The sequence below is a fragment of the Silene latifolia genome, chromosome 4, assembly GCF_048544455.1.
Source record: "Silene latifolia isolate original U9 population chromosome 4, ASM4854445v1, whole genome shotgun sequence".
Classification (NCBI taxonomy): Eukaryota; Viridiplantae; Streptophyta; class Magnoliopsida; order Caryophyllales; family Caryophyllaceae; genus Silene; species Silene latifolia.
Window position 1 is genome coordinate 78,437,396 of NC_133529.1, and position 21,844 is coordinate 78,459,239.

Here is a 21,844-nt window from a genome sequence, read left to right on the forward strand (position 1 = left end):
TTGAGAAAAAAAAAGTCAAAACTACAATAACTGACAATAAATCAGTCAGCACGCTTAATCTTCTTTTCCTTTCCCAATATGCGTTAAAGATTACTAAACCCAAATTCCCAAATAATCGTTACTTTAATTCATCTTTGATATATGTTTCAATCTTCTCAAAAAATCACAGTCACTTTTAATCTGTCAATTTTTCCTTCAATACAATCACCCAAACGAATTTACAATCACTTCTTCCCAAATTCAATCAATTTCAAATCCAAAAGTTTCCCAAGGATAAATAATCTAAAAATAAGGACCATAAGGTAGGAATACCTCTCTAATTTTATGAGTTTTAGTTTAATTCGTTTCTAATTCATGAATATTTTGGTTAATTCATGATAATTTTGGGTCGAATTCTTCATTTAATGCCTAAATCTAAAGTAATTAGGCAATGTTTTCTAATTTCACACCTAAATCTAAAGTAATGAGGCATCTTTCATGCGTAAAGCGGTAGACCTAGTTCTTTGTTTAGTTAATTTGTGCATTATTGGAATCATTTATGGTTACTTATCTACTCTTCTATTTTAATTACCTGTACATTGCCTAGTTTGTAGATTAATCATGACTAATCAGAATAATTATGAGTAATTAGATTTAGTTGAGCAAGAAGCATTATCATAATTTTATATGAAAATTTGATTGAAATTGGAGGAGTATAAGGAACAAGGACAAGAGACATGGATGGTTAGAACTTACAAGTGTTTTGAATGAATGAATGATATTATTAAAGTATACTTATGTACTTTTATTTGTTAAACGAATAGAAAATTTACGATAAAATCATTTTACTGAAGTTTCGATTGTAATTTTTAGGACCTCATTTTTTTTATTTCGCACCGGGCCTCCGATTGTTTTAAGACGCCCCTAACTAGTGTATTCCTAACTCCGTTCCAAGTAGACCTGTCAAACGGGTCGCCGGGTCGGGCTGGTCGGGTCCCGGGTCGGGTCATACGGGTCAGGTCAGAATGCGGGTCGGGTCAAATACGGGTCGGGTCAGATACGGATCGGGTCATACGGGTCACGAGTCGGGTTAGGGTCAGAATACGGGTCAAGAAATAATTTTTAACGCCTTTTTTAAACGATTTTTTTAATTTAAAAATTATTTTTTAAAAAACTAAAATATATTTAAAATTATTATTTTAGTCATATTCATCATATACAATAATTATATTGATATAATTATTAAAATAAAGTTTTTTTTAATAATTATTTTATTATTAATATTATAAAAGTTATATAAAATTGACTTTTTAGTTGAATTTTTAATTTTAAGTAATAAAAAAATAATTTTTTAACTATATTTTCAAATATAATATATAAATAATAATATTTTTAACAAAAATCATGATTTTCTCTTGACCCGACGGGTCGACCCGTTCGGGTCGGGTCACGACCCTAAAATAACGGGTCATTTCGGGTTGCGGTCAAACGGGCCGCGGTCGAAAAACCGGGTTTGTAACCCTAAGAAAACGGGTCGGGTCGGGTCGGGTCGGGTCGGATTTTGACAGGTCTAGTTCCAAGTGTTCTAAAGTGGAATGCTTGGAACTACTTTTCCTCCAATGTGTTCCTTATTTTCCTTTTTGTTTACTTTTTCTTTTTAAATTTTTTTTGTCTTTATTCAAAACCTATCCTTTATTAGCGTTAACTATAGACGTAGGCTCTGTTCTTTTGGACTGAAATTGTCTAAACTGAACTGAACTGAACTTAATGGAGCTGAACCGAACTGAACTGAACTTAATAGAGCTGAACTGAACTGAACTGAACTGAACTGAACTGATCTGAACTGAACTGAACTGAACTGAAATAATAATAAAAAGATTATATTAATAATAATAATACTAATAATAAATATTATAATAAAAATAATACCAATAAAAATAATAATAATAAATATTATTATAATATTAATCATTAATAATAATAATATATTAATATAATATAATAATAATAATAATCTAATAAGATATATAAAAAATAAAATAGTAATAATAATAATAATAATATATTAGTATTATAAATGATAACATTATTAATAATAATATAATATATTAATAATAATAACTAAAAAATAAAAAATAATATAATAATAATAGGTCTAATATAATAACTTATTAACATAATAATATTAAATATAATAATAATAAATATAATAATAATAATAAATATGTGATTAATAATATTAATAATAATGAGTATATTAATAAAATAATAAATATAAAATAATAACTTATTAATATAATAATATTAAATATAATAATAATAATAATAATAATAATAATAAATATGTTAAGAATAATATAAATAATAATGAATATATTAATAAAATAATAAATATAATAAATATAATAATAATAATAATAAATATATTAAACATAAATATAATACTCCGTAATATAAACAATACGAATTAATTATTAATAAATATAATAGTAATATAATAATAATAATAATAATAATAATAATAATAATAATAATAATAATGTAAAAATAATAATAATTATATCAATAAGAATAATAATAGTAATGTTGAAATAAACTAATATGAAATGAAATGAACTGAACTGAACTGAATGGAGCTGAACTGAACTGAACTGAACTGAACTGAGCTGAACTGAACTGAACTGAACTGAACTTATTAGAACTGAAATTTAGTCCAAAAGAACATGGCCGTAGTCTTATCTTATATATATATATATATAAAACTGGGTTGAAACGCTCTGGATGCGCCACGTGTCCTATACAGCCTTAATGACAAGCATTAATTACAACTAATCATTTAATATGAGCATAATAAATGTTGTATAAATCTCAGCAAAATATTAATTATAGTTTAATAAATTTATTATAAAGTTACATAAAAAAATTACGGTAATTTGACTCTAAATTTAGTAAAAAATTATTTTGATAAAAATTCTAAAATGTAAATAATTACGTTCATTGCGAAAAATGCTTTCAAGTGAGTATAATTTTGATTATATTTATTGAAATATTTTGATATTTTACATTTACGTAAAAAAATATTTTGAGAAAGTTATAAAACTTAGACCATTAAATCCGGTAATAAAAATATATTTGGAAGAGTCATTGTATTTATTAAAAATAGAACTTAAAGAAAACTGCTAAGAGATAAGTTTTTATAGTGTGAGAATGAAAAAAATTATATTGCGAGAAATTGAATACATGTGAGATTTTGATAGGTTTAAATAGTGTGATAAGGAGTATGTATGTACACAGTAACACATTGATCGCAAGTACATTTAAATAATCAAAACAAAAGTAATGATTATTAAGTAATATAGTATTATAAACGCCATGAAAAAGTAGAAAACACGTTACATTTTTCTTTAATATCTTCAATTAAATATGTATGCGTCAAGTATAAAATATTGATTATGACTAACTAAATATTACTTTTAGTTAAATACTTTGAAGTTAAACCTCAAAAAAAAAATTGAGAAAGTTCAACCTATTTTATTTACAGGTAATTTATTAAACATCATTGTATAAAAATAATATAATTGATAGTTGTTTAAAAAAACAAAAGGTGTAAATTTCTTATAGATGTGTTTGACACATAGCACTTGCAGCACACAATCAAAAGAATTGAATAAGTTAAGTTTGGACGCTATATGTTTGATACATAAATATCACACGTTATACATAAAAAAAATATAAATTACATAAAATTATATTCACATCATTTTGAACAAATATTATCTGGTTCGGGACATAATGTGTCGTTAAATAATATAATGTGAGAACTCAATGTTCATCGTTGCGTTATTCAAGTCTAATTAGGTCCACTAATAAATGGCAATTTTTGTAAAATGAAAAAAAATAGACAAGGACAATATGGTAATTTCACAACTAAAAAACTTACTAAAAATGGAAAGGGGGAAGAAAATCCGACTAGCTTCGAAAATGAAAGAGAGAAGAAATAAGCGACTAGGAGGGAGTATGATATTAGATAAGTAACAAATTTATTTATAAAACATTTATCATGCATAATTAATTATCACTTATTAGTTTTAATAATTAAAATTGTATATATTTTATTTTAAAACATTGAAGTTAAACCTAAAAAAAAAATTGAGAAAAATTAAATTATTTTTATTTCTAAGTAAAAATATTAAAGATATTATATGAATGATATTATTTTTCTTCAATTAAAATAATAAAATTTTAAAACAGGCCGCTCGAAGCGCGAGATACTACCTAGTATAACATATTTTCCCACCAAATCAAACAAGTGACATTTCAAACCTATCCCACAAGTCTTGGGCATTAAGAGAAAACCAAAACCTCAGCCCCATACAAGTTGCATATGCCTCCACACGTCTCTCTCCTCCAACTTGCATTTTCTACGTAGACTACGCTGCAACTTGCATTTCTTTGTTTCTCCAATTTTATCAATACAAAATCTCATTAAAGACGGCACGTATCCGTCACTTTGGAGTGACGGATACCATTTTCTCTCACAAATGACCCAAATAGAGGAGAGAGAGAAGCACATGGGGTGCCCCCACCTTGTCCCCCTATCTGTTTTGTGAGTGACATTACCCGTCACTTGCTCCGACCCGTCTTCAACAAGACTAACTGTTTTATCAAACGCTCTTTTTCGTTAACCGACTACTACAAAAGTGGACGAAAACGAAGCATCAAGCATGCAGCAACTTGCATATTTATGTAATTCAAATTCATCTACCACTATACAACTACAATAAAATTATAACTGCGAGCATCTTCAACGGTCAGCTATAATGCATTATAGCTTGGTTTGTCATATCGATTTTTAAAGCTACCCGGCTTTCCGGCAACGTATCGCTTTAATGACAAACTACAATATATGTAGGTTGTATGGGTCTCACATACTTGCTTTTATCCAATGAAAATTTACCTTTTATTTTTTTCTTAAAGCAAGCATGTAGCTTGGTAGAGCTACCATGCTTGCAAACTACATCTCACTTTTCCATCTCCAATGATAAGGTACATGCTTATTATTTTGCAAAAATTGCAAGCAAGTCCTTGTAGAGAACCATTGGAAGAGCAAGGACAATGGTAAGCAACAATCAACTAGCTTGACAAATCCACATTATTTCCTAAGCTACAACCATTCTAAGCTAGTAAACTATTCCAATGGTGTAGTTAGCTTTTATACTAGCTTGATGGGAGACACATGCCAAATTATTTTTTTCATAAACATTAAAAAAAATAAAAAATTATTGGAACTAATTTTCTATTGGTTGCTTGGTAATTATGGGCTAATCTAAGCAAGTAGCTTAATGAAGCAACAAGCTTAAGGCAAGCCATTCAACATATCCTTCTCCAATGGTGTAGCAACTAGCTTGCAATTTTGAGAAATTGCAAGCAAATCCCTGAGCTATACCATTGAACTTGCTCTTACAAGTTGTTGCTTGGATGTCGTTTTATTCATCCATTAATTATACATTAAAATAAACCCACCAAGTCGCAGAAGATTATTATGACTGTTTTTATTCTTCTTTGCAATCTTCCAAACGCTGTCATACGACTTATAGGAGAAAAAGGATTGTACATCAGATGTACTACCTCACACCTAATGAGTTTTGAGTTTTTGTGTATTTTTTTTGAGTTTTATATAGTTTATAAATTACTTTTTAGTTTTATGATGTCAAAAATCAAATTTTTCTAAGCTTATATGTAATTTTTCTGAGTTATAATGTAACTTTTTGAGATTAATATTTAGGTAAATGAACTCAAAAATTTTATAATAAAACTCAAGATTTTTAAATAAAAACTCAAAAACTTTTTCTTAATGTTCAAAAACTATATCATCTGATGTAATACATTAGATGTATAATTCACTTACTGCGACTCATAGGTCACACAAATATTACTCATTCATCCATTTTTTTTCTTTTACTCTATTCCCTACTCTTTTCTACTCCGTAGCATTTAGTTATCTAGAAATTAGGTTTTAGACTCGCTATTGCTATGTGTTATTTAATACATTTTCCAAATTTTATCCGTTTTCTTACCTTTTTTTTTATTATTAGAAAATTTTAAAAAGGCAAAATTAAATTGAGCACAAATAATGCTTGTATAAGGTGACTTTACACAAATTTATCGTAAAACATGATCTTTTAGTAAGCATATTGTTGGGGAAGCGTCCTGTAAACCCGGTGCGAGAAGAATCTCACCCAACAACGATACTACGAAGGAACACACACAACGAACGTAAGTAAGAACAAATAAAAATGACACAACAATTTATCACGTGGAAACCCTTCTCAACTAAGGGAAAAACCACGGCTCTCTCGACAAATTAATTCACTTAATAAGATATTACAAAGTTCGTAAGTACAATCACTCACACTAGTATTGTCACTTTCTCTCAAACTTTGCCTCACTCTTATTATTTGTGATGGATGTTGAACACTCTCTTTTCTCTCCTTTAGAACAAGAAGTATTCTCACCAAATATATAATTTGCCTCTCTATTTTTGTGTGTATAAAAACTATTAGCAACAATATCTATTTATACTAAAAGTTCTTAAAACTTCTAGCAAACCATTAATTGTTTAATTAAAAACAATTCTATAACTCTTTGTGCATTGCATGTTTCTTCTTCCAAAACGTAAATAATTTACGTATTTCCATTTGAAACATCAACACTTATTTCACCATTTAATTTTAGAAGTTTTGGGGAGATTAATCCAACAATTTCCTCCCTCGACCCAAAGCTCCAAAAATTTCAACTATTTCAGAAAAGCGGACTTTCTTCTTTATGCCGGCCTTCCTTTTCACGCTATGTCCCTCAACATAGCAAATATTGTTTTTCGTCTTCCTCCCTTGCACTACCAAGCTTCTCCCACGATACACTTTGCACCATTTACCACAACCAACATATCGGTTCCCTTGAGTCGTCAACACACCCAAAGAAATAATGTTGGAACAAGCTTTAGGGACATACCTCACATTTTTAAAAGTTCTTATGGTGCCATCATGGAGTTTCATCCTCACACTCCCTACACCCTCAACCTTTAATTTGAGGTCGTTGCCCACTTTGACATGCCCAAAGGCTCCATTTGTTTGCAAAGTATCAAATGCTCCTTGGTCTTTACACACATGCACGGATGCACCCGAATCCATCACCCATTTATCTTGACATTCCACCTCATCTTGAGTAGTCAAGAATATATCTTCATCACTACTATTACCACACACGACATTTGAAGAATCACCTACATCATCAACCTTTGCCTTGCCCAACTTTTCTCTTAAAGACTTTACACTTTTCAAGTCTTCCTTCATCATTGGACAATTTCGTTGAATATGGCCCATCTCATGACAATAATAGCACTCCACACTATCCATGTCCCTCGCGCGCGACTTCGATTTACTTCTTTGGCCATTTACATGTCTTTGTGATCTTCTCCCTCTTTCACAACCATCTGCCACTAGTGCCCCATCACTTGATGATGCATCTCCATCTATTTTCGCCATCATCCTCTCATTTTCTCTCACCACCGTTATAGCTTCATCCAAAGAAATTTTCTCTTTACCCACGAGCATCGTCATCACAATGGGTCTAAAACTTTTCGGCAATGAAGCCAATAATAAGAGAGCTTGCTCTTGATCCGTTATCTTCTCATCCGCATTTAAGAGTTGACACACGAGCTGGTTGAATTTATTTATGTGGTCTTGTAAATTTGTATCACCCTCCTCCATCTTGAGTTGATACAACTCCCATCGCAAACATAATCGGTTGGTGAGCGACTTTGACGCATACATGCCTTGTAACTTTTCTAACAAGGCCCTCGGCTCCTTCTCGCTCAAAAGATTATACTTAATCTCCGGTGCTACCGCCAACCTTATCATACTCACAGCTTTCTTTTTCTTTGACTCCCAATTAGCCTCACTTATCTCTAATGGCTTAGTCAATTCCAAAGCCTCATCAAGACTCGATTGGACTAGCAAGTCTTCAACTGTGCTTTTCCACACCATAAAATTCATCTTCCCATCAAATAATGGAACATGAAATTTCTCCGCCATCTTACTTACGATAAATAAGTTCCTCCCTAAATCGGAATCTCCCACACCTCCCAGTATACAGAACCTTCGGCTCTGATACCACTGTTGGAACTGCCGCCTCCACCACTCCGTCACATTAGTATGATATTGTCCGCTTTGGGCCAAGCCCTCACGGTTTTATTCTTGGGCTTCTTCCCAAAAGGCCTCATACTAATAGAGTGGTGGGTCTCTTATACCAATTGTTGGATTAATCTCCCCAAAACTTCTAAAATTAAATGGTGAAATAAGTGTTGATGTTTCAAATGGAAATACGTAAATTATTTACGTTTTGGAAGAAGAAACATGCAATGCACAAAGAGTTATAGAATTGTTTTTAATTAAACAATTAATGGTTTGCTAGAAGTTTTAAGAACTTTTAGTATAAATAGATATTGTTGCTAATAGTTTTTATACACACAAAAATAGAGAGGCAAATTATATATTTGGTGAGAATACTTCTTGTTCTAAAGGAGAGAAAAGAGAGTGTTCAACATCCATCACAAATAATAAGAGTGAGGCAAAGTTTGAGAGAAAGTGACAATACTAGTGTGAGTGATTGTACTTACGAACTTTGTAATATCTTATTAAGTGAATTAATTTGTCGAGAGAGCCGTGGTTTTTCCCTTAGTTGAGAAGGGTTTCCACGTGATAAATTATTTTGTCATTTTTATTTGTTCTTACTTACGTTCGTTGTGTGTGTTCCTTCGTAGTATCGTTGTTGGGTGAGATTCTTCTCGCACCGGGTTTACAGGACGCTTCCCCAACAAGTGGTATCAGAGCCGATGGTTCGGCTGGGTCCAGTGTGTGATGGAGCCCGAGGCAAGTGGACTGCCTTTGCGCAATGTGGATGAGCGCCCTCGGTGTGACCTCGCGATTGGAGATCTGTGGGTGCCTTGTGTCGAAAGTCTTCCCGATAATGTGGTGATCAGGCGGCGGGTCCCGTTGGGTGATAACGGCGGTGCAAGATGGACAGATAGTATCGTTGGAGGGGAGGACAATGACGTGGTCCTTGGTTTGAGGGGAGGATTGTTAGGGTAACAACCCAAGTCCCACATTGGAAAAGAAGAGAAGTTCTATCTAGTTTATAAGAGACCCACCACTCTATTAGTATGAGGCCTTTTGGGAAGAAGCCCAAGAATAAAACCGTGAGGGCTTGGCCCAAAGCGGACAATATCATACTAATGTGACGGAGTGGTGGAGGCGGCAGTTCCAACACATATTTATCCACTCATAGTCATAGATATGTATTTGGATTCGTTTTACAACTATATACATTAGTGTAAAGTCGAATTACACAAGACTAACTCTAAATTGAGACAGTGAGATGAATAAATATATACTTTACATTTTATCTAAAGGACGGTTGGAAAGGTATTTGATAAATTAAACGTAGAACACAATCCCCCCTACTACTAAGAAAATAAAAATTCTTTTAGTTTTTCCTCCAAAAAGCATCTAGCTAAATAAGGTAATAAATAAATTTTCTTTCATTACATTATTATCTTTTCAATAAATATATTCTTATAAATAAACTCTATTTTTTAAAATAAATTCATAATTATGATTTTTTCATTAAAATAAAATAAAATTCATATTAAATTATAAAGTATAAGTTGCTAAATTTTTCATTAATGCAATATTTATTACTGTAGAGAATAACTTGACACATGCTTACTATTAGCTTCGTGACAAAAAAAACATTCACTAAAAAAATTCACAACTTAAATAAAACTTTTTATTAGTTTTCCATTTCAATTCTTTTGTTTCATATCAAAATACAATGGAGTGAACTGATAAATACTAATGAGGTGCAAATTTTAAAAGTATAAATCCTCCTATATACTAAGAGGATACAACTTCTCTACAGTTTTCCCTCCAAAGTGCTCGGTGCTCAAAATTATATATGGAAACAAATTAGATTTTCATTTATTAAACTAATTTTCCATTTAAAATAATCTATACATAAAAACTGTATCTCCTATTATTAAATTCGTGACGAAAAAGGTTTTTTTAAAAAAAAAATTTGATGTAGTTAAAATATTTTCATAAAAAACACAATTCATGGAATTATTCAATTCTTTTGATTAATTTTAATATTAGTTATTTTTTATAAAAATTCGCGAGATATAAATCTAAAATTTATAACTAATACACTAAAAATTAAAAAACCTATATTTACCGCGCATTTACACGGGATCTACAATAGTAAAGGTAATAATTATATTTTGCAAGATAATAAAAATAAAATAGAGGCACATCACAATTCACACATGCAAAAGAAGAGCAAGTTGTTAGGAGACGAGCAAATTGAGCTGTGAATTCATTCAAAAAGCGTTGCACAAGTTGATATTTACACGCATCACCTGCACTGATGCACTCGATAATTCGATATAGTCATTCTATATCAGATCAATGGTAACACTTACCTAATACGGCCGTACCACACCAATGGTAACATTCTTTATTCGGCCCACAACATTACCAAGTTATCCTTATACCCTTTTGATATTTAAACAAAATGGCATTACATACTCCAGCTATCAACCCACAATTAAACCTATAATTACATATCCCACCTATTTTTTTCCCTCTTTACCCCTGTTTTTACCCTATTTTCTTAAAAACCCCATTTTTTACCATATTACTATTGGTTTTGGTATGGAGGGAGTATATTTTAGGCTTTCTACCTTGATCTCAAAATTTCCTTAAGCAGCAACTTGGAAACCAATTTATTTTACGCAAACACGGGAGTATTGTGTTAGTTTAAAGTACGAGTAAATTGACAAGCACATTTCCTGCAGAAAAACACACGAGTCAAGTAAGCATTCATATTTACAGTCAAAAACGTACACAATTCATCAAAACACGCCTTCTTTATTGTACCCGTTGATCATTAATTGTACCTCCTTCTGTACGTAGTCGCAAAATTAAGCTTTGATTTTATTAGCAAGTTATATATCCAATATTTTTAGGCACTGAATTGACTCTAATTTTTGACTAAAGTTTTGAAATTTCCATTGCTCTCGTCGCTTTACTATGCGCTTTCGCTTGATTAGATAATATTGACGTCAAAAAATGAAATGAATTGTAATATATGGAATAGTTTATTTCGAACAATAAGTCTGGTTACGACGGACTATCCGTTTTAAAATCTTAAAGTTCTACCATATATGGCACATGGTGGCAGTTAGGGATGACAATGGGTAGGATCTGGATAGGATCTTAAAAGATCCAGATCCGATCCATATTTACAGGATTTGAAATTCCCATATCCATATCCGGATCCGCAGGATCTGGATTGGATCAGGATATATCCATATCCTTTTGATAATAAAAGAAAAGTCCCTCTTAAAATATGAAAATATTATTTCTTGTATTTTACTACGACGTAACATACTATTTTACTTTATTAGATACTAATAATAAAGCTAAAGTTCTAAAAACATAAAAATAAAGTCTTATGAAATTACAATAACACTAAAAAAGTATCTTTTTTAACCAAAAAATGTTAATCAGAAAAAATCATGGTTTGATTTATGAAAAAAATTAAAAGAACAAAGCATATAATTTTACTATTTGTTTAGCTGAACTTATTTTTTAAGAAAATGAAATAAAAATGGATCTAAGGGTAGGTTCTGAATCTCGACCATACGATTCATATCCATATCCTTATCCACTGGATCTTAAATATCGCGATCCATATCCGCTCCGTAGGATCTAGATCTCAGGATCTGGGCAGGATCTGGATTCTGCTGCCATCCCTAGGCTGGCAGACAAAAAATTGCATTTTCAAAGCAACTTCCTATGTAATTTACTACTTCCTCATTTACATAACATTCTCTCTTTCCTTTTTCATCTATTCACAATATCTTTCCTACTCCCTCCAATTCACAATAAACTCTCATTTCATTTTGGCACACAAATTAAGGAAACACACTACCCCACCATATAATTAAATTTGGACCACACAAATACATTACCCCACCATACAATTAAATTTGGACCACACAAACACTTACCAAAAAAGGAAATAGAGAAGTTATTGTGAATAACCGAAAAATGAAATAGGGAGTTTTATTGTGAATTGGAGGGAGTATTTCTTTATTTAGTAAAATTTTATACTTATTTTAATCACATCACCCCACAACAATACCCCATTTCACCCCACAACAATACTCCACCTCACCCCACAACAATACTTATTTTAATCAATTTACCCAATAACAATACTTATTTTAATCACTCCCCCCACAATAATACCCCACAATACATTCCTTCTTTTCAATTACCTGACCTCACTACAATAATTTACCTTATTTTAATCAATCTCCTTAATTCTAGTGCCCCCATTAATAGAGATGTTTATCTAGAATAGGAAGGAGTATGTATTTGACCCATTTTAAGATTTAAAACCAATACCTTCCTCTTGAATAAAAATTTGTGTATTTTTTAATTGAACGAAGCAATCCGCTATCCACATAAAAGAGAATTGAAAACAATTAATTAAAGATATATGCACAAGTGAATAACAATAATAACAAAGTCTTACTATTCTCAATATAATTCGGAAACAACTATAAATTAACACAAATTATACAATAAGACGGTCTCACCCAGTGAAATGGTCCACTTTTATAAAACACAAATTCTCCCTTATGACGGAGATACCCGTCGCAAACTTGCGACGGGTACCATTTTGTCTCACACAAAACCCATGGGGGTGAGAGAGAGAGCACATGGGGTGGGTGCCCACCTTGTCCCCTCTACCCATTTCCACTCACATAATACCCGTCGCAATATCCGACCCGTCGCAAGGGAGACCTACTGTTTATAAAAACGTTGTTCATTTATTGTTAATAGGTGGATTATCTTCTTACATAAATAGAGTGTCTCATAGTATGAAACCTTTGAACAGAATAACTAGTTATAAATTAAATTAAATCATTACATAAGAAACTATTCAGACAATTAAACGGATTTATTAATGAAATTGGATTCAGTGAACAAAAAATCATGTAACACCATTTGATGATTACATAAGAAACTATTCAGACAATTAAACTTGACATTTGATGATTATCATCCAATCAAATCATCAATATACCACAAACTCATGCAACAACGTAAAAGACTGACAAAATCCGTACTGTCTCTACCTATTAAAAACCCTAAAACTGATCCATTCATGTAATTTTAGTTTTTACCACAAATCTCTAAATTTTTGTCTCTTTTAACAGAATTCTCAGCAATCTGAGCTAAAGACTGAAGATTACACCTAACAATCGTATCAACAAACACACAAGTCTCCTCCTTAGTATTCCCCGGCGGTGTATCGACAACGTACGACTCCAAAACCACCGTCCTGCCCTCTTCGGCTAAGTGGAGTGAGGTGACCGATCTGTAATTGGAAAGTCGGTGGTCCCCGCCAACAACGGAGAAGGAGATGATTCGGCGACGGTCGTCGAGGATATCAAGGCGTTCATCGGAGGAAGCGGCAGGGAGGCCGGAGACAACTTGGACACGACGGAGAGTACCGACGTGGCCGTCGCCGTAAATGAGGTGGCAGCTGCGGAGGAAGTGTTTGTAAAGGTGAGGAGCGTCGAAACGACGAAGAATGGACCAGACGGTGTCGATGGGAGCGTTGATGTGTTTGATTATTATGGAAGAGGATTGGTTTGGGTTGATAGGTTGGGTGTGGTATCGTACAATGTCGTCTGGGATGTCAAAGGTTTCGTCGTCGTCGTCGATCAGGGTTGGAGTTGGGTGGGGTGGTGCCGGTGGTGTGCATTGTTTAGGGGTGCGGTGGTGTATGGTGGTTTGGTGGTGGGGGTTTATTCGTTGGAGTAAGACTGATGATTTTGGCATTTTTGTTTTGTTTGGAAAGATAGTGATGATTTGAGAAAGGGATGATGAAAAGATAAATGAGAGATAGGGAAAAACTAAAAAGTAAGGTCGGAAGTTAGGGGTATATATAGAAACAGCGCGATATAGAAAAACAAGTGGGGGTGCATGTCAATTGTCAAGTGGGGTTGTGGAGAAGATACAGGTCGGTTGGGTTTTGTATGGTTAAAGCTTATGGAGTTATGGGTGAACTTTTACTAGTTAAGCTTTGCTAACGATAAATTCTTGTTTAAGATGGTTAGGCGGGTTTATTCATTTTAAACATAAAATAGGTTAAGTGGAGTGTCAAATAGAGATAGTGATGATACGGGGTGAGAAGAAAGAGGTCGTTGGATTTTGTAAAGGTAAAGCTTAGGGGTCACAGTATTATGACCTTGTCTGGTAATCAGCTAAATATAGATTATAAATTTTATAAAGGTAAGCTGATTATTTTCTGCTAAATATAGATTATAAATGATAAATTTTATTAAATGGTTTGATTAAATATTTATGTTATGAGAATTAGTGAAAATGTTTGGTTACTTAGGAGATTAAGATTAATGAATTGTTATTTTCTTTCTAAAATACCGTAAATTTTCTATTTTACAATATATCAACCAATATGCTAGGTTAAGCATCATGTTGTAAAATAGCATACAGACCCTAAATATGTAGTTTCAATATGTTATTTACCAACACCAAAATTAGCATATTAATTTGTCAAACATGCAAAAAGTCTTGAATATGCTAAAATTCTCCCAATATGTCGTTCACCAAAAACACCTCTTATATGTAATTAGGGAGCGTTTGCTGTTTGGTAAAGGGTAATTAAGAAAGGAAAGGGAATAGGTTTACCCCAAATTCCTCTAATCCCAAACAGTCACATATTACATCGGCACCGCCGCTAGAATTTTCGCAAACAAGGCCAAACTTCGTTGTCGTTGTCGGCGAGCCCTACCAGCGTTATCTAGCCCCTCTTCGAACCCAAAATTTGCTCGTCGAAATCCCTTACCCACAAACCCCACGACCACTACTTGTAATACCCCGTATTTTATAATTATATATATATATATATATATATATTATATTATGTTGTATTTTATACGAATTATGTATGAGACGGAATAATATTATAATAATAATGATAATAATAATAATAATAATGGTAATAATAATATACGATAAAAATTAACTCGAGACGACGGTAGTAATTGTGACGGTTGCTACAAACTTCCACCCACCTTATATACTCCACCCTACCTTATCCACTCCCCCTTATCCTCACAAAATCTCATAAAATCCACATAAAAGAAAAGGGAGAAGAGAGAAAGAAGAGATTTGAAGCGAGTTTCGTCCCTCGGCCTCGAGATCGTAAGGTAATACCGTCTTTCATCTTAATTAATTTATACCATAGACCCGCCTTGACCTTGAACCACCGTGTGACCACCTTGACCAACCCTGGACCCACCGTTGACCACCATAGGGGCGGTTTGACCGAGTTTATTAAAGGGATTTTGGGGGTTTTGGTGACTCGGGTTAGGGCTGCGGGTTTCACCTTATTGTGGGTCGAGGTGGACCGGGTGTGGAGTCACTACTACAGAAATCATGAAGGACATCAGACTTCTAGACACATGGACATCGGATTATAGGCCGATGTAGAGTTCAGTCCCGTCCATATGGGGTGTAATGGACATGGGACTTTAAACCGATGTCCATTAATATATGCACATCGGATTTTTAAATATATCCGATGTCCATATGAGTAATGAACATCAGATTTTAACATTAATCCGATGTCCATATGTGTAATGTACATCAGATTTTTATAGAAAGCCCATGTCCTTTGAAGCTAGAATTACATCAAACTTTTATAAATCCTTTGTCCTTTATATTTTTTTTTTAAATTTGAAAAGAGCAAAGGCCAATTCATATTGCATTACACCAATTTGAATGCCAAAACATTAATACAAAACATGCCAACTGCCATTCAACCAAAATGATCGATTTCAATTAATAAAAACCGTTCCCAATCAACATACAACGCAACCGTCTCCGTCATCCGAATTCAACAACTAACGAACAACAACAAAGGGCATAACAAATCCCAGCCAACATAACATATGGTCTTGCAGATCATGTAATCAGTTTTTCAAAATGCAACTACCTAATACATTACTACGCTAGCTAGCTATCTACGGCTAGATATTGAGAAAATAGTTCGCCCACAAGTCTCGAACCTCATCTAATTCTTCTTGTGAATATGGTGTGGTGTCTTGAAAAACCTGTAATGAAGGGACTGTTGTCAAATTTTAATGCTCTGTGGAACTTTGACAAAAACATGTAGCAAAAGAATGAATTCATGTTACGATGCCCCATTTAATCAGTGGAACATTCATCTCACCAAAAAAAAAAAACTTAGTATTGAGATAAAAGCAGCTCACTCACCAATTGCACTTTATCAGGCTTGGACCCTGAAACACCAACCCAAGACTTTTCACTAAAAGCCCCTTGATCAGAATTTGGAACTGAAGCAGAAAAAAAAATCCAGTTAAACGATATAAATATATAACTGATAATAATGTTACTGAATCAAATTTTAAAATTTGACCTAGGAATGTCATCAAAGAAACTGAGCACTTAAGCGATATAAATATATAACTGAAGCCATCATCAACTATACCCTTTTTCAAATTACTATCTCATACTCCAAGCCATCAATCGAATTAAATCTGAATATGAATTGAAATGAAAAAAATATGTAGGCTTGTTCAAGGCCATTAAGGACTAACCTATGTAGGCTTGTTCAAGGCCATTAAGCAAAGCAAATGGCATAAAATCGAGAATCAATTCTATACCCACATCTCCAACTAATTCTCCAACTAATTAGATGCCGAAATTTACAGAAGATTTAAACATTCACTTGGTAGCATTTCACAAATTAAACCCAAATCAGAGATTTGAGTCAAAATTCTAATGTGGATATAATCAATAAAGCTGTAAACGCATTGATAAAATTGCGTATGGACTATAGTTATAAGATGGACAACCTTTTTTTCTCACGTAAGAAAACAAGTAGAAGTTGAAATTTAAACTTCTCCTGAAACTGAGAGGTCAACCAAGAGCTACTTACCTCATAATTAAACTTAAGCCTATAAATTGGCTTGAATTTTTCAAGATCCAGCATCAATAATTCATCATCCTACAATAACAAAAGCGAAAAAAATTAACTCTTATGAAATAAAACGTCTAAAGCCTCACTTGAAAGAAAACGTGATAATAAAAATACATCTACCTTATAATGCTCTCATCAGAATCAAGTCCTTTCTAAATTCTGGTCATGATTAAGATAGTCACCCATTATAGACTAATATGTATTACAATACTCTTGTCCAATTTGAAAATACACGGATTATCATTAGCTTCATTTCAAGAGCTCAATTTGAAACCTTGGGATCCAGAAGTAAGGTAGAGAGAGCTCATTAATACAGGTTTCAACAATCATATATTTGGTACATTCCGAAGATAAAATCGCTCAAGTTATTCTTTACCAAAAGTACGAGTCAAAAATGTATCTTAACTAAAGTAAAATAAACATCAATTGTACCTACAAAAGAATACATTGTTGTAATTTGAAAAATCAAAATGGCCATTTGCTTGCAAATTGGGAAGCACATTTGGGATAAATAAGGAGTGTCAAAGCCTGTTTTGGGAAAAAAAAATTGCTAGTCTCATATGAAGTATAAGAGAGTTTTAGATATGTTACTCGACTGAATTTCGAAGATGCTCACTTTCTTGCACAAAGCCATGAGATTTAGATCATCAAAATGCAAGTAGCTGGCCATAAGCGCAAAAAATTGAACTCACAAGACCATACATCAGATGGTATGCCATCATAGTCTTTATCACTGATGAACATGGCACCAATGCAACAAATCAATTCACAGATTTTAGATACTCAAGGAAATACCTATAAGTTGTTAAGTTACTCCAATAATCTAAATAATAACTCCAGAAAACACATATAGTTTATAAGAAACAAAAACTCTATACAAGAATACAATTATCTGAAGCTAATCCAATTTGTTAAACCATTCTATAATACACCCTTAAGATTCCTACAACCAATTTCCCCTCAATCACAATATCAAAAAAAAAACATAATAAGAGTACTCTGTAACATATTACTACTACAATTACACCACTAAGATGTACAATTAAGAAGTTAAGCAAAAAAAACCCCAATATCATATGAACCCTAATTCGGATCGATAGTTATCAATATCACCCATCTTCAAATTTTTTTTATCATAAATAAGACCACCAATCGTACTATCAACAAAATCTCCTTTGAACAACCATTTGATGAGAAACCCTAGATATTAAATACCAATATGAATCGAAATCTAAATCTGGAAAACAAAAAATCACATGTAAAGCGAACCTGCGGTGGCTACGCAGGTCGAAGGTCGAATGGCAATCTTGAATCGAGCGGCGAGCGGCGAGCGGTGTGCGCAAGTTGAGCGTCGGTGGTTGAGAGGCCAGGTGAAGGAGATCGATGAAACTTTAAGTGAGAGAGATGAGAATAAGATACTGTACTGAGACTATAAAGGGTCACTTGTAACATTAATAACAATTTAATTGTTTTCATTTTGTGCCCAAATTGAGGATTATATGGACATGGGTTGTAATTTAATCCGATGTCCATTATAATGGACATGGGTTGAAAATAACAACCGATGTCCATATAATATAATTACATCAGACTTTTATAAAAATCCGATGTGCAAACTTATTACATCTGTTTTTTCAAAAATCTGATGTCCATCCACTGATGTCCTTGATGAATTTTGTAGTAGTGAGTGGTTTGGGTCGAGGGTTAAGGAGTGAGTTGAGGGGTGGTGGTTAGGGCGGCTGTGATTGTAACACCCCAACTATATGGCCAAGATAATTGGAGCGTTACCATCTCGGTTTCCCGAGGCAGTGAAATCGGAATTACAATTAAGAAACTTTATTAAATAAATAACAAGTTTAGTTATTACAAACATAACTATTGAATAAATGAAATACAACTCGTCTATGACTATGTCATCTACCTAGTGACTATGTACTCGACTCCAAAGTCCGTAGCACGGACCGAATCCCGATCATGTCAACAAGCAGACCTGTACTTAACCTGCTCCCCATATGATCGGAAATATCATATGAAATGACACAGGCCACCCCAAAAATAGGTGACAATTACACAGACAGACAAACGTCAGTTTCAATAAATAAATACAGTGTGACTCAACTCAAACTGTGTGAGTATGCAACATGACTAAAACATGAATGAACCGCTATCCAACAACCACCACGGTACCGGGACACGCCCAGACATACCGACAACCACACTGGTACCGGGACACGCCCAGACATACCGGGTCCAGAAGCCAACCGGATCCCCTGCCAGGCGTCCTGTCTCAACCACACGCGTCCCTCCAAACTCAAGCCATTAATGTGCACATCCCTCTTGGAGTGGGAAGCTCCAAGAGGCGACTCAAGCGTAAGACGGTCTCTCAACCGTCTTACGTCTCCAAAACAATCAACAACAACAACATATCCTCCACACACACAAATACAACCAATACATGAATTATAACCCAACATACCACAATCATCCTCTTAATGATGCAATTAACCACTAAACATGTTATAATGCAAATGCCCTAATTTATGTGAGACTAATTACAACATAAACAACACCACATTATTGAAACCGAGTAGGATTAACCTACCTTTTAGCATACTCCATAAGCTAATCCAGGACAACAAGAATCCATCTAATAAAATCGTCTCATCCTACAATAATCACATAACAACTATCATAATACATCCTAATCTATTATACAATATAAAACCCCTTATTATTACCCTTTAATTACCCATAAACACATACTAATTTCTAATTAATCAACCAAATTGAAAACCCTCAAAATTTAGGGTTCATAAGACTAGAAAAGGGTAGATCTTAACTTACAAATCAAAAGGAAGGAAGGAGGAAGGTGAGGAATCCACTAAACCAAGCTTTAATCCTCTAATATGGTGTTTGTGAGGGTTTTAGAGAGAAGGGAGAGAGTTTGGAGAGATAAGGAGGAAGGTGGAAATGATTTTAGGGTTAGGGGAGAAAGGGATAAATCCCGTGTTCTGAAAACAGCGGCACTCGATCGAGTGGCGAGTCCACTCGGTCAAGTGTCACTCACTCGTTCGAGTGTCGCTCACTCGGTCGAGTGCCGGTCCACTCGGTCGAGTGAACTTCACTCGGTCGAGTGCGACACAGTTCTCATCAATGACCAGTTTTCGTAAAATAGTCATATCTCACTCGTTTCTTGGTCATTTAGGGCGTGTGACCTACCGTTGGAAACGTAAGAGAAAAAGATATCACCTCCGATTAGAATCACATCAATAGCATCTCTAAATCTCAAGTTATGATAGTTTTAAAACGACCCTTCTATAAGCGGACATTATAACAACTCCACTAAGTCTAGTATAGGTTATACTCGGTCCATTTTATAGTTATACCTCGCTCTCAAGTCACCTCTAGTCTAGTATAAGGTCTCCTCACGCGTCCCAAGGTTCCTTTCCGGGTCCCACAATATCCGGGTATTACAATCTTCCCCCCTTAAAATGAACTTCGTACCCGAAGTTCGCCTCACTCTCTCTTTTCACAATTATTCCTCAATCTTCTCTCAATTCTCATTACCAGTTCTCATGTACTCTCTCGCCATTTTACTTTATCATAAATTCCGTCGATATTCTTATTGTCATTATCACTCTTATTAACCACACATTTCTATCGTGCTTATCCCAAGGTTCTTTGCTCAACTCGCATTGCTTCCTCTCATTCCGTACTTTCTCTTTCCTTAATTTTCGAGTTATTACATCCACTCCCCCTACAACAGAACTTCGTCCCGAAGTTCAACTATCAAACCTCATAGCGTGCTCTCATACCATCCTTACTAAATTCCACAATTGACTATGTTCCAGGTTCAACACTCTCTCTTACTTATTGCAAATCCGTAATCAAATCTCACATCTTTATAATTCCATTGATATAATCCCCCATCTACAAGCCTCCCAAAGGTCAAGTGTCAGGTCAAATCTATGGTTCTAATCTATAATCCCATGACTAAGTTCCATTCATGTTGGTTATGTATACATATCTATCATGGGGTTTAACTCGATTATTACTATGTATCTATATCACGTCAAATCTCATACACTAACATGTATGCACATCAATCAGGAATATGCGGACTCCATGAAACAATTAATCCATGTAAAATTTCTCGTTATGTGACTCAACCATGATCAACACTTCCATTTCCACACACCATGCCACGCATGTACCGCGTCAAATCCACCACATGATCACACATGTGTTTCCATATTCGTTCCTATCCATCATCAACACTTCCGCTTATACAGAAGACCATAATCACAATCATGCAAATGACCACTATGTGACACCAAATTTGCATATTTCCTCTTACTTTTACACAACCAAATAAAATCACGTCGATTAATATACATCAAACAAGGCTATCATATCATTTCTATCATCAATCCACTCGTGTCAAATCAACGATTTCCATTACTTGCAAAATTCTACACCATATGGTCAAACGTAAACAATTCACACATATCATACATGTAAGGTCAATCATTGTCATCCAACACAAGTCAACAAATATAAACCGCGAAATGAGGGTACATGCTCAATATTTGGTCGAATATCAACAAAACAAGGGTCAAGGCAGGCCACTCGGTCGAGTGTAGGAGGCCACTCGGCCGAGTAGGCTACCACTCGGTCGAGTGCATGGTGCACTCGGTTGAGT

The 21,844-nt window shown here is 33.8% G+C and overlaps 1 protein-coding gene and 1 long non-coding RNA gene across 2 annotated transcripts; both read right to left on the bottom strand.

The window, feature by feature from the left end:
- Positions 1–13,085: 13,085 nt before the first annotated feature.
- Positions 13,086–14,112, bottom strand: LOC141652309 (abscisic acid receptor PYL4-like). Its single transcript, XM_074459818.1, has one exon. The coding sequence runs from the start codon at positions 13,953–13,955 to the stop codon at positions 13,284–13,286; it is 672 nt and encodes a 223-aa protein (XP_074315919.1). The 5' UTR covers positions 13,956–14,112; the 3' UTR covers positions 13,086–13,283.
- A 2,301-nt stretch (positions 14,113–16,413) lies between these two features.
- LOC141652311 (uncharacterized) lies at positions 16,414–17,303 on the bottom strand. Its single transcript, XR_012547126.1, has 3 exons — positions 17,263–17,303; positions 17,101–17,169; positions 16,414–16,495 (listed from the first exon to the last, which is right to left on the bottom strand). It is a non-coding gene; the product is annotated as an uncharacterized LOC141652311 (long non-coding RNA).
- Between the last annotated feature and the right edge of the window lie 4,541 nt (positions 17,304–21,844).